The sequence below is a fragment of the Coregonus lavaretus genome (assembly GCF_964263955.1).
Source record: "Coregonus lavaretus genome assembly, chromosome: 10".
NCBI classification, from domain to species: domain Eukaryota; kingdom Metazoa; phylum Chordata; class Actinopteri; order Salmoniformes; family Salmonidae; genus Coregonus; species Coregonus lavaretus.
The window spans coordinates 6,827,865-6,842,193 of record NC_139997.1 but is presented as its reverse complement, the minus strand read 5'-3'; the positions used below and the strand labels follow the sequence as shown (position 1 = coordinate 6,842,193).

At 42.4% G+C, this 14,329-nt stretch overlaps 1 protein-coding gene across 1 annotated transcript; it reads left to right on the top strand.

Annotated features, from left to right (window-relative positions):
- Nucleotides 1-1,050: 1,050 nt before the first annotated feature.
- On the top strand, nucleotides 1,051-11,944 carry LOC311135518 (zinc finger and BTB domain-containing protein 7C-like). Its single transcript, XM_084169527.1, is given in 5 exon segments — nucleotides 1,051-1,441; nucleotides 7,472-7,886; nucleotides 7,888-7,927; nucleotides 7,930-8,836; nucleotides 9,384-11,944. Coding segments are annotated over 4 exon segments (2,037 nt in total). The 5' UTR covers nucleotides 1,051-1,441; nucleotides 7,472-7,499; the 3' UTR covers nucleotides 10,087-11,944.
- Nucleotides 11,945-14,329: the final 2,385 nt, after the last annotated feature.

Here is a 14,329-nt window from a genome sequence, read left to right as displayed (position 1 = left end):
AACACTGGAAGAGAATGAGATCTACATTGTTCTATTTGTCCTAGACACTGAGCGCTGAGTTCATTGTTATGAGACAAGAAAAAACGACTTCCTTTGCCATCTCACATTTTAATTGTCTTAAAGTTCAGTGAAGCCCACCCCTCTGATAGCGTGTGAGGTTTCTCAGTCTCTCAGTTTCTCGCTCGCTGTCTTTCGCTCACTCTCTCTCGCCCGCCTATCAGAGTCCACATGCCAGACAGATACTTTCCCTTTCTAGATTGAAGAGGAGGGCGACCACATCTTTTCTCTCTGTTTCTTTTTTTCTGTTCTATGTAAACACCCTGGTCTAAGGAGTCTGTCATCCACCTCTACAGACCGGCAGAGCAGTATAATATGGCTGAGCAGTATAATATGGCTGAGCGGTATAATGTGGCAGAGCGGTTCATCTCTTCATCTCTGATCTCTACTCTGTTGCTTCACCTCTGATCTCTACTATGTTGCTTCATCTCTGATCTCTACTCTGTTGCTTCATCTCTGATCTCTACTCTGTTGCTTCATCTCTGATCTCTACTCTGTTGCTTCACCTCTGACCTCTACTCTGTTGCTTCATCTCTGATCTCTACTCTGTTGCTTCATCTCTGATCTCTACTCTGTTGCTTCATCTCTGATCTCTACTCTGTTGCTTCACCTCTGATCTCTACTCTGTTGCTTCATCTCTGATCTCTACTCTGTTGCTTCATCTCTGATCTCTACTCTGGTGCTTCACCTCTGATCTCTGTTGTAGTGACCACTGGAGGTTCATAAATAGTTTTTAGCATTTTTATTTGATTTCTTTCCTTTATTTATTTTTTACCCCAAACAACCCCTTACTGCTTCACCCCACTCCTTCCATAATGAATTTCACTCTAACAAAACTAAAAATTAATTTTGTCTGACCTAAATCAGAGGGTGTCTGAGCCATGAGTTTATTACACACTGTGCTTAACTTGTGTTGTGGAGGAGGGCTGGGGTATTATTATCTTTCAGCTACCCACCCTGCTATAAAAACTAGTGGTGCAACATCTCCACATTACAGTAATGCTGCTCTGCTCTCTCTCCCTACTGTGAATCAGACAAGCCTGCCTTCCCTGCCTGCTGTCTCTCGCTCTCTCTCAACTCCACTGTTGCTCTGCTCACCAACCTGTTTAAGCCTGCCAGGGACACACACACACCTCTCTGCGCTCCGGTCCGGTGGTCCACTGTTACACTCCTTTAGCTGTTGCTTGTCTTTGTATTGGTTTTGGAAGTGTTCCTGTTTTTTGTGAATGGGCGGCCGATGCGAGGTGGCTGTGACTGTGAATGGACTGACTGACTGACTGTCAGCTCTGGATACGCTATTCTGAAGAGGCAATGTGACAGGTCACTGGACACCACTGGTAGACTCTGAATTATAAACAAACAAGGAAAGAAAGGAATTAAGAAGGTAGGTGATGAGGATTCGGTTTAGAATTCTAAGGATTCTTGTTCGGAATTCTGCTGACTTTTGGCGTGCTGAAAATTCTGTATCTAGTTTGTGTACGTTTGTGTTTGAGTGAGTGTGCCTGCTTATTGCTTGCAGTGTATGGGTCTTCCTTTTCTACAGTGCACCTGTTCAGTGTGTATGTGTTTGTGTGTGTGTGTATAGTTAGCTATGTTTTAGATCTTTAGATCATGTCTGTTGTGATGTATTCCTCCCAGGTGCAACACTGACAGTGCCTCAGCTCTGGGTGTGGACACAGTAATTTATGACTCACGTAATTGTTTGGGTAGCACCGTGAGACGGCGTCTTCAGAAAATGAGGGTGCAAAGACCTCGTTCGCAATATAAATGTGGAGACAAAATTAATAGGAATGTATTTTACTGTGTAGAAGAAATGTTAAAAACAGTATTTTTGCTGTAACTTTTTTTGTATCTTATTTTAATCTCCTGATGTGGTTTCATTGAATTCATTATGTAGTCAAAACAGACACCTGTGCTGGTGGATTTGAGGCAACAACAAAAAAACTATGAAATAATAAAATGTGTGTAAGAGAATTGAACTCTTACACAGTACTGGGGCTAAGATATAACTTCTGAGACAAAAGTTAAGGTTTTATATGTTGAAGTTGGAGTGTGTTGAGAGAATAAGACTCTGCTATGGGGGTGAGAAGATTACTGTTTGTGACACTCTTATCCCCTCCAAATATAGGGATGAGGCTAGCTTGTTTTACAGCGATTGTTTGTTGTCTACTTTTTTTTAAATGGGGTACTGTATATATATAAAAAATAAAGAGATGTTGAAACACTCAAGTAAAATTTGCTATAAGGATTTGTTTTACAGAGTAGCAAATATGAAAATATATTTTGACTCTTAATGAGACAGTCTGAATTATAATTAATTTGTCATAAATCACTTAAACTCACAACACGAGGACAGGTTGTGAGCTTGATACAAGTGGTTGTCAAAGAAGACATCAACGATTCTTTAAAAACTATCACGTCTGCCATGGATCATCAATAATTTAATGAAAAGCATCAGTGGTCTAAATTGAACTCTTTAATTCAAACCGAAAAATGGCATTATCATAAGAAATATAAATAAATTAATATCTATTAATGATTTATAATGGTTCTATAAAATAATAATCACAGCCAATAAACTAATTATAAACCCTTTATAAAGATAACCTTATTGTAAAGTATGATATCTTGCTATATCATATTTAATAAAGTGGGTACTCTTTAACATTTTACCAGAATGGATTCAATAAACCAGAGGTTGTCCTCTGAGACCTAATAAACCACCAAAACAATGTCTTGACTGTCTGAGGCAGATAATGGTGTGAACCTCGGGGCTCTCCTGAAGGCTCAGTGGATGGCTCGATAATAAACTCCTCTGGGATTGGTCTTTATTTAAACAAACTACTGTGCGATTTGCTTATAGGTTTAATGAGCTTTCAATTCACTAGTGAAAACATTGACTATTTCTAATATATTCTCATTATACTTTCCAAAAACAAAATGAAACTTGGAAATAGCCAATTTAACATAAATCTTCAGATTATCAATATTTTTTTACACAGCGCACCAGCTGATAGTAAGTATGCTATAGGTATAAGTATACATCAGAGATGTCTCAATATACAGTATACAGTATCAACTATTTATATATTTAAATTCATTTGTCCTTCCCAATAATTCACTATTTCTATATGAACGTTTTGTCTATAGAAAAAGCCACTTCATCTACTGAATGTCACAGGTGTCGTCAAACCAGACAAGAGTAGTTTCATATCAATATCCTTTATATTCTGTGACTATACAGTTAAGAATACATTTGATTTAAAACAATCAACAAAATCATAATTTGGGAGTAAATAATAAATGTAAATAAATAGTTATAAACTTTGGTCGAGGTTATCTGGGAAGGCTCTGTGTTCACCTTTAGTAATTCAATTATTGGGAGTCTGATAGTGTACGGCCATCTTTATTTAAAAAATTCAGTGGTGGATAAAGTACTCAATTGTCATACTTGAGTAAAAGTAAAGATACCTTAATAGAAAATGACTCAAGTAAAAGTGAAAGTCACCAGTAAAATATTACTTGAGTAAAAGTTTAAAAGTTAAAGTAAATGCTACGCATCAAATTCCTTATATTAAGCAAACCAGACGGCACAATTTATTTATTTTTGTTTATTTTTACGGACAGACATGGACACACTAACACTCAGACATCATTTACAAACACAGTATTTGTGTTTAGTGAGTCAGATCAGGATGACTGCGTTATATTGATATGCGCGTGATTTGGACCATATTGCTGTCCTGCCTGTGCATTCGAAATGTAACGAGTACTTTTGGGTGTCATATATTTTCTTTAGGAATGTAGTGAAGTAAAAGTAAAAGTTGTCAAAAATATAAATATTAATGTAAAGAAAGAATACTCCCCAAAAAATTAGTTTTACTTAAATACTTTACACCACTGATTTTTTTTTATAACCAACTCATTCTAAACACAGACTGTAGGTAAGTTTGGCTCTAAATGCCGTTGTACAGTGTTCTGAGTTCCCTAAGTCTCCCAGCTAACACACTTAATTCGCTACATACGGCGTAGCTCAGTCCAGACAAGTGTTTCCCTTGGTAGCTCTGGGGTCACTAATCAGAGGTGGTGATGGGGAGTTTGGGGACACAGAAAGATAACTATGTTACTGTTAGACCCTGTCTGTCTGGCCCCTGGCAGCCTCTAATGATGACACTGCCTGCCACAGCACTAGAGGTGAGTGAGGAAACAGTGTCGTTAGCGCTGGAGCAGCGAGAGAGGGGAGCGTTGGCTACTGCCTGGCTAGCAGCCCATGTTCCCAGGGTGGGGGGAGACAGGCTTGCGTCCCAAGCGGCACCCTATTCCCTAAATAGGGCACTACTTTAGACCAGGGCATATAGGGATCTGGTCGAAATAGTGCACTATAAAGGGAATGGGGTGCCATTTGGGACACAGATAGAGACCAACCGCGGCCTCCCTCCCAGGCCCTCCCAGGCCCTCCCAGGCCCCTCTCTCATTCACTCTGTTGTTCTAAGCTCCACACCAACTATTTGACTTGGCTGGGTATTCCAGGGAGGGGCTCCTAGTCCTACACAGCGCTGGTTCTTGTGCAACCTGTTAGGGAACTTTTGGGGACATCTGATGCCTTTTTCTCTCACTTGCTCTCTATATCTCTTTCTCCCTCTCTTTCTCTGCCCCCCCCCTCCCCTTCTCTCTCTCTCTCTCTCTCTCTCTCTCTCTCTCTCTCTCTCTCTCTCTCTCTCTCTCTCTCTCTCTCTCTCTCTCTCTCTCAAGATCCATCCTCTCCTCCCTCTGTCTGTCCTCTGTGCTGAACGAATGCTGAGAGTTACTTAAGGAAATCTGGTGAAGCCAAGACCCTAAAGCCCACAGATCCCATCCCTTTGTCTCTTTTCCTTCTATTGTTACAGAGCTGACCTTTTGACATGACATCCATGCCTTACCAAGACCTAGAAGATGATTAGATCCCTTGTGTCAATATCAGCTGCTTCCAAGAATAATGCTAATATGGTAAAGCAGATGAAAGATATGCTAGACCTTATTGATCTTATGTCCTAGAGGTTATAGCAATCTGTGTGAATTGAGGGATAGTTTACTCTTATTATGGACGCATATTTTACAATGAAGCAACTTGCTCTTTATATTAACTGTCTGGAGGCAGAACAGATACAATAAGCTCTCTGAATTCCACTCTGTCTTTTGTTTCAAGTTGCCCATCACAGTTACTTCATCCTCCACTGTATATCTGTAGCTTATATATTCGCTTATAGGTCTTCCACTGTGTGTAGATACTGTCTACATCTGTATCATAATCATAGCAACTGTTCCCTAGCAACAAGATCGAGAACATTATACATTTGATTGGTAACTGAGCACAATGTCAACTAGAAATTAATTAAGGAGATGTTTTAAATATTTCTCCTGTGTGATGTATAGAGAGAGGAGTGTTAATATGGGGTTGGAAACTCATAGCGTACATACTCTGATTCTTCTGTAATGTTAACTATGGACCATTGAGATCCAATCAACAATGCAGTTGTGGCAAGAAGCCATCTGAAAGTATCTATCCACATGGCCGCTCTAACCACTGAGGAGCGGACAGCTAAGTTTAAGCTCTATTTATAGACAAGACATGAATGGGCGAGAAACTGTCCCAAACCATTTTTTCACTCACTGTAAACATTACTTAGAATGGACAAGACCATTTAGGATAGCATTCAACACCACTTTTACTATAATCAAAAGACAATGAATCGATCGTCAACTGTGGTCCGTGCAGCTCTGCAAAGTGATTTGTTGTATCTCTACATGTTCTAAATTAACTTGCCTGGTGAAATAATGTTTTATACATTTTATAAAGAAAATAACATGTCTACCTCCATAGTAATAACGCTTCTTTGTCACTGTGTTTCTGCTCCCTCTTTGGGATCTAGGCAGCGTTACTGTAAAGCTCTTTGGGATCTAGGCAGCGTTACTGTAAAGCTCTTTGGGATCTAGGCAGCGTTACTGTAAAGCTCTTTGGGATCTAGGCAGCGTTACTGTAAAGCTCTTTGGGATCTAGACAGGGTTACTGTAAAGCTCTTTGGGATCTAGGCAGCGTTACTGTAAAGCTCTTTGGGATCTAGGCAGCGTTACTGTAAAGCTCTTTGGGATCTAGACAGGGTTACTGTAAAGGTCTTTGGGATCTAGGCAGCGTTACTGTAAAGCTCTTTGGGATCTAGGCAGGGTTACTGTAAAGCTCTTTGGGATCTAGGCAGTGTTACTGTAAAGCTCTTTGGGATCTAGGAAGCGTTACTGTAAAGCTCTTTGGGATCTAGACAGCGTTACTGTAAAGCTCTTTGGGATCTAGGCAGGGTTACTGTAAAGCTCTTTGGGATCTAGGCAGGGTTACTGTAAAGCTCTTTGGGATCTAGGCAGGGTTACTGTAAAGCTATTTGGGATCTAGGCAGGGTTACTGTAAAGCTCTTTGGGATATAGGCAGGGTTACTGTAAAGCTCTTTGGGATCTTGGCAGGGTTACTGTAAAGCGCTTTGGGATCTATGCAGGGTTACTGTAAAGCTCTTTGGGATCTAGGCAGGGTTACTGTAAAGCGCTTTGGGATATAGGAAGGGTTACTGTAAAGCTCTTTGGGATCTACAAAGGGTTACTGTAAAGCTCTTTGGGATCTAGGCAGCATTACTGTAAAGCTCTTTGGGATCTAGGCAGGGTTACTGTAAAGCTCTTTGGGATCTAGACAGGGTTACTGTAAAGCTCTTTGGGATCTAGGCAGGGTTACTGTAAAGCTCTTTGGGATCTAGGCAGGGTTACTGTAAAGCTCTTTGAGATCTAGGCAGGGTTACTGTAAAGCTTGTTGGGATCTAGGCAGGGTTACTGTAAAGCTCTTTGTGATCTAGGCAGGGTTACTGTAAAGCTCTTTGGGATCTAGGCAGGGTTACTGTAAAGCTCTTTGGGGTCTAGGCAGGGTTACTGTAAAGCTCTTTGGGATCTAGGCAGGGTTACTGTAAAGCTCTTTGGGATCTAGGCAATGGATTACTGTTACTGTAAAGCTCTTTGGGATCTAGGCAGGGTTACTGTAAAGCTCTTTAGGATCTAGGCAGGATTACTGTAAAGCTCTTTGGGATCTAGGCAGGGTTACTGTAAAGCTCTTTGGGATCTAGGCAGCGTTACTGTAAAGCTCTTTGGGATCTAGGCAGGGTTACTGTAAAGCTCTTTGGGTTCTAGGCAGGGTTACTGTACAGCTCTTTGGGATCTAGGCAGGGTTACTGTAAAGCTCTTTGGGATATAGGCAGGGTTACTGTAAAGCTCTTTGTGACAACTGTTGATGTAAAGAGGACTATAAATGTGAAATAAATGTGATTGCTATAAATCAGTGACTTGCCTGGTTAAACATAATGTCTACATAGTACTCATAGTTAATGTCTGTCTCCCTGTTCTGTAGATCAGAGAAAGGAGAAGGAGAGTAGAGGATGGGCCACAGTGAAGATGACCTGATCGGGATTCCATTCCCCAACCACAGCAGTGATGTCCTGTGCTGCCTTAACGAACAGCGCCGAACCGGGTTACTCTGTGACGTGGTGCTCATCGTACGTGGCCAGGAGTATCAGACCCACCGCTCTGTCCTCGCCGCCTGTAGCCAGTATTTCAACAAGCTCTTCACCGTGGCCTCAGACGGAGGGGACAAGCACGGGGTGTATGAGATAGACTTCGTGGCCCCCGAGTCGCTGACGGCCATCTTGGAGTTCGCCTACACGTCTACGCTGACGGTGACGGCGTCCAACGTGAAGGAAATTCTTGGAGCGGCTCAGATGCTGGAGATCCCCTGCATTGTCAACGTCTGTCTGGAGATTATGGACTCTGGCAAGGGAGGAAGAGGAGGAGGAGGAGGAGGAGAGGGAGATGAGGAAGAGGAGGAGGAGGAGGAGGAGGAGGAAGAGGAAGAGGAAGAGTCGAGGAAGGACGAGCAGGAGGTTCATGAGGAGGACAACGCCAGTGAGTGGTCAACGAGGTCATCAGAGAGTCAGGACCAGGTCGGGTCAGAGAGAGAAGTACCACCAAGTCCACCCAGTACCTCCCAGTACCAGCACCAGTACGAGCTGCAGAGGAACAGGAAGTGCACAGACACAGACTCCCAGTGTGAGAAACCCAGGCGGGAGCATGAACGCATGGAGAGCCGAGCCCTCAAGGACTTTTCCATTGAGTCTCTGCTACAGGAAGGGCTGTACCCTAAACTACCAGCAGTCCTGGACAGGAGGGCCAACTTTTCCCCTCTGCACCCCGGCTACTACCCTCCCATGTGGGCTGCAGAGTTCCAAGGATTTCCCCCGCAGGTCCCAGACCCCAACCACAACCCCAGCCACCACGCCCAGACCCCGCCCCTCCGCCCCTCCTCCCACCCCCCTCAACTGGACAACCGACCTTTAGACCTGGCTGTGAAGAGAGAGGTCATCAAGGAGGAGCTGAAGGAGGAAGTCCCGCCCAGCATGCTTCACGGTGACTTCCTGAAAGACTTAATGACCTCCGGCCTGGGGATGGGGTCTGAGGGGCCTCGCCTCCACCCGGGTCAGATAAAGCACGAGGAAGACTTCCGGTCCTACCTGAGCTTCCTGAGAGCATCGAGCCACCTGGGGGCGCTGTTCCCTCCCTGGCAGATGGAGGAGGAGAGGAAGATGAAGCCGAAAGCATCCCAGCAGTGTCCCATCTGTAACAAGGTGATCCAGGGGGCGGGGAAACTACCCAGACACATGAGGACTCACACAGGAGAGAAACCATACATGTGCACCATCTGTGAGGTGCGCTTCACCAGGTATGACAAACTCTCTTCATACTGTACCATCTTCTGCAAGATTATAAAAAGCCAATAAACACAGTACTGACACATACAGTATCCATTAGTGATGCCGCGTATGTGGAGAAGTGGATAAGGGATTAGGTAAAAGTGTTGCCTGATCATATTCTAATATAATTATCAAAATGCCTACATGTAGAACAAGATAACAATCATTAACATCTGACATTGAGAGGGGTATTATGGGTGTGTTTTTGTGGTTAAGGCATTTAATTTGTATCCTCTCATCTGAATATCATCCGAGACCTAAGAAGTGGAAACCCCCTGTCTTTCTTTCTAGTCACTTCCTGCCTCTGCTCTGGCACGATAGTTTCACCTGGCACATTTAGTACATACCCCAGAGTATACCCACCAACAATGCTTTAATCTCTGATACATCTTTCAAAACACATACTTGAAAGGACAACCCCTTGAAAAATATATATATTTTGACCTCAATGGGACAACCTGGTAAAATAAAGGTGAACTAAAGTAAATCATATAAAATCCTATTTTTTCTATTCAGGCAGGACAAGCTGAAGATCCACATGCGGAAGCACACTGGTGAACGGCCCTACATCTGCCTCCACTGCAACTCCAAGTTTGTCCACAACTACGACCTGAAGAACCACCTGCGTATCCACACAGGGGTGCGACCCTACCAGTGTGAGCACTGCTACAAGAGCTTCACGCGCTCAGACCACCTGCACCGCCACATCAAGAGGCAGAGCTGCCGCGTCTCACGCCCTCGACGGGGCCGCAAGCCCGCTGCCTGGCGCTCAGCCAACAACGTCCTGCAGGGTCCTCTGGGTTCGGCCAATCACAACGAGGACGGCAAGGGGCAGGGTCTGTCTAAGGGTGGCTGCCGACTCCTGCCCTCCTCCCACAGAGGCGTTAGAGGTCATGGTCTGGGCCTGGGGGAGAGAGAGAGACGGGCCCTGGGTCTGGGTGGCAAGGGCCTGGGCTATAAGGACTTGAACAGTGACAGCAGAGAGAGCCAGGAGGGCAGGGAGGGCAGGGAGGGCCGGGAGGCTCGGCATCACTGGTCAGACAGGAAACATGTGGTTGACGAGGTGGAGCTGAAGAGACAGAGGGGCGTGTTCACCTTTGCCCTGGCGGGGCCTGGGGGGGAAGTCCTTACCCACCCTCCATTTTACACCCCGACCCCTGACCCCTGGACCATGAGACTGGAGAACCACGCCTCTCCCATCCCTGAGCCGGCCAACTGACACTTCCAACAGATAGCTAACTGATGCTTAATCTCAGAGTTCAAAGAACCATACAGAACAGAGAGAGTTCTCTGCCTGAAAGATTTTCTACCTGCTGTTTAGAGATATAAGGATATAAGGCTGAGGAAATGAGAGTTTGAGGGGAGTAATGTCTGGGAATATAAATGTATAAAAAACAGGGTCATTACTGGAAAACAGTTGATTTTAGACATCTCAGATCCAAATCATAAGGATTTTGATAAAAACATTTCATTTGAAGAAGTAAAACTGGATGAATAGATTTTGCATGTTGCAAAAGTACTAAAAACTAAATAAATAATAATAATACTCTCAGGACATGATAACAGTGTTTATATTTGGATTATTGACTACAATTAATGTAAATGTGTAATTCATAGTATAATTCATAGTATACTTAATAATGGCAATAGGTTGTTTCCCAAATTCACAGTCTACAAAGAAATAAACCGATATCAGCCATCAAAGTCATTTATAAGCTACAAACGGATTCCAAATGCATCCAAAGTTGCAGACCAAATATCAGTTCTAATAAACAGGGTAGCCAAAGCCACTGAAGAACATTCAACACCAGGAGAAAATTATTCACTTGACTTTAAAAAAAAGTCTGGATCCAAAACTTGTTTTCACCCTTGTATTGCCTTGTTCTCAGGTTTTGTAAATATATACAAAATGTTTTAAAGATTTTGACCATAGTCATATTGATTATTGTTGTATTATACTTGTTGTGGTTTTTATCATCGATAACCCATCCAAAGATGTGGAGTTTGATATTTCACAAACTTCAATAAGCCTTGTGTTACATATGGTATCTGTGTTTCTTCTAAAGACCAAGATGTGTACAATTTGTTAGACTGATATACACCGTATTATTGCTTTAGCTATGTCCTGCTCTTGATGGGTGCGTTAAGAAATTTAAAGGGGTTTGTACCCTATGTTCATATATTGCTCTTATCTAATCTATGTATAAATATTGCTATTCAGAATTGTTTTAATTGAAATGAAATGGGAAATTATTTTCTTGCTATTTATGCATATTTAAATTAGCCTTGGCTATATTTAGCAAATATGTTGTTTTATAAAGACACTAAATATTGTACTGTGGGTCTGGGTGTCTCATTATCTGACTTTTCTGTTTTGAGTGTGTGTGTGTGTGTGTGTGTGTGTGCGTGTACGTGTGTGTGTGTACGTGTGTGTGTGTGTACGTGTGTGCGCCTTTGGTACGAATCTTTCATAACTGGAAAATGGTTTAGATGCCATTTTAGAGAATGGATATTTGACACAATTAAATTAGGGCTCTATTCAATCAGATCCACTTTAGCCGACATCCGCATAGCGGTTGTTTTGGCGGTGGAACTGCATAGAGCTGTCAAATCCACAAGCGGCTCCTGGCATTATACCTAAAGCGGACATTGCCATTGGCAGCATGGAGTCGCATTAAGATAAATCCCATGCAGCCTTGTTTACAAGTAGGAACACTGGAATGTGAGATATAATCTACCCCTCCATTATGATGATAGAAATCCTCTTTTTTTAGTTTAATGATTTTCAATTTGAGCGTCATTATTTATCCTACACTTTCTCATTCTGAACTTCTAACAGGAGTGGCTGCTCACCGATTTGACAGATCCAATGCAGTTACAGATTTGACACCTCCGAAACATCAGCTATGTGGGTGCTAAACATCAGCTATGCGGGTGTCGGCTATCGCTGGTTAACGATTGATCTGATTGAATCTAGACCTAAATTAGGCCTATGGAATTTTGACATGTAAATCATGTATTTGCTCTAATTGTTTATAATGCTGCAAAACCTGTTTATTAAATCACCACATTTCATTAAACAAAATTGACTAAATATGTTGAATATACAGTATGCACTTTAGTTAATGTTCCGTACATCAGATCTTCATCTGAATAAGATGTATCTTTATATATCTTTTAACTTTCCTCCATTCCTCACATTTTCTCCTCACCCCATTCTCAAAACGCACTGGAGAAAAATATCAATTGAGAAATAGCAAGTGAAGTGTTTATTTTTATTTTTTAACAAGTGACCAACAAATTCAGGTTGAAGTGAGGGTTAATTAAATAAACTGCTTTTGGCAATCAGTTACAGTACACTTTCTGGTTTTGTCTTCGTAATGGACAAGCAAGAACATGACAGCTAGTAACGTTTTTACAGACGCAGCCACAATTTTCTCTCAGCAACTTCTAGACTTCATCCATCTGTATCTCTCCACTGCCCTCTACTGGGTGATTGACTATACTACAGTTTGAATATACACGATTATAAACTAGACCTCACACTGTGGTGCAGCTGTGCCCCAACAGAGGGTGCTATAGTATCACTTTTGATTTGAGAATACAAAGCACAACAAACACTGCAACGTCATAGGCTACACTCCGCTAAAGCCGGAATACGTTTTGCAAAGAAAGAAAAACGGCGTTGATTGAATAACAATAATTTATGAGTACACCATATCAGAACTTGAAATTATTTTCTGTTGTTTCAATTTTGGAGACATGGATGATTACTTTATACTGTCTGCAACAATATTAATACCGGCATGTCATTTTTCTGACAAATATGAAGGTAGGTCCCATCTTTAAAACATTTCTATGTGGAACCACATGTATGTAATTATCTTATATCTTATCATATCATGTGGTACCAGAGAATACTTTTGTGTATGCACTATGAAACTAAACAGATACCATAGGGATGCCAGTAGGCTACATGTTGATGTGTGGCTGATCCCAGTGCACAGAAACCACATCATACATGTGCTGCAGTTGATGTTGTTTTGAACAACAAGGGTCTGCATTGGGGCTGTCTCAGACATTTTTCCTTGATATTAATATTTTCAGTGAGAAAATAGACTTGAAGCTATAGATGAATTACAGTTATTTTCTTGTTTGCTATCACGCAACAGCAAGCTCTAGTAGCAGTGGAATATATACTGAACAAAAATACGTATAAACACAACATGCAACAATTTCAAAGATTTTACTGAGTTACAGTTCATATAAGGAAATCAGTCAATTGAAATACATTCATTAGGCCCTAATCTATGGATTTCACATGACTGGGAATATAGATATGCATCTGTTGGTCACAGATACCTTAAAAAAAAGTAGGGGCGTGGGTCAGAAAACCAGTCAGTATCGGTTGTGACCACCATTTGCCTCATGCAGCGTGACACATCTCCTTCGCATAGAGTTGATCAGGCTTTTGATTGTGGCCTGTGGTATGTTGTCCCACTCCTCTTCAATGGCAGTGCGAAGAGCTGGATGTTGGCGGGAACTGGAACACGCTGTCGTACACGTTGATCCAGAGCATCCAAAACATGCTCAATGGGTGACATGTCTGGTGTGTATGCAGGCCATGGAAGAACTGGGACATTTTCAACTTCCAGGAATTTTGTACAGATCCTTGCGACATGGGGGTTTGCATTATCATGCTGAAACATGAGGTGATGGCGGCTGATGAATGGCACTACAATGGGCCTCAGGATTTCGTTTACACGGTATCTCTGTGCATTCAAATTGCCATCGATAAAATGCAATTGTGTTCGTTGTCCATAGCTTATGCCTGCCCATACCATATCCCCACCGCCACCATGGGGCACTCTGTTCACAACGTTAACATCAGCAAACCTCTCGCCCACACGACGCCATACACATGTCCTGCGGTTGTGAGGCTGGTTGGACGTCCTGCAAAATTCTCTAAAATGACATTGGAGGAGGCTTTTGGTAGAGAAATGAACATAAAATGATCTGGTAAAAGCTCTGGTGGACATTCCTGCAGTCATCATGCCAATTGCATGCTCCCTCAAAGAGACATCTGTGGCATTAGGTTGTGTGACAAAACTGCACATTTTAAAGTGGCCTTTTATTGTTCCCAGCACAAGGTGCACCTGTGTAATGATCATGCTGTTTAATCAGCTTCTTGATATGCCACACCTGTCAGGTGGATGGATTATCTTGGCAAAGGATAAATGCTCACTAACAGGGATGTAAACAAATGTGTTGCATATATATTCACCCCCTTTGCTATGAAGCCACTGAATAAGATCTGGTGCAACCAATTGCCTTCAGATGTCACATAATTAGTTAAATAAAGTCCACCTGTGTGCAATCTAAGTGTCACATGATCTCAGCATATATACACCTGTTCTGAAAGGCCCCAGAGTCTGCAACACCACTAAGCAAGGGGCACCACC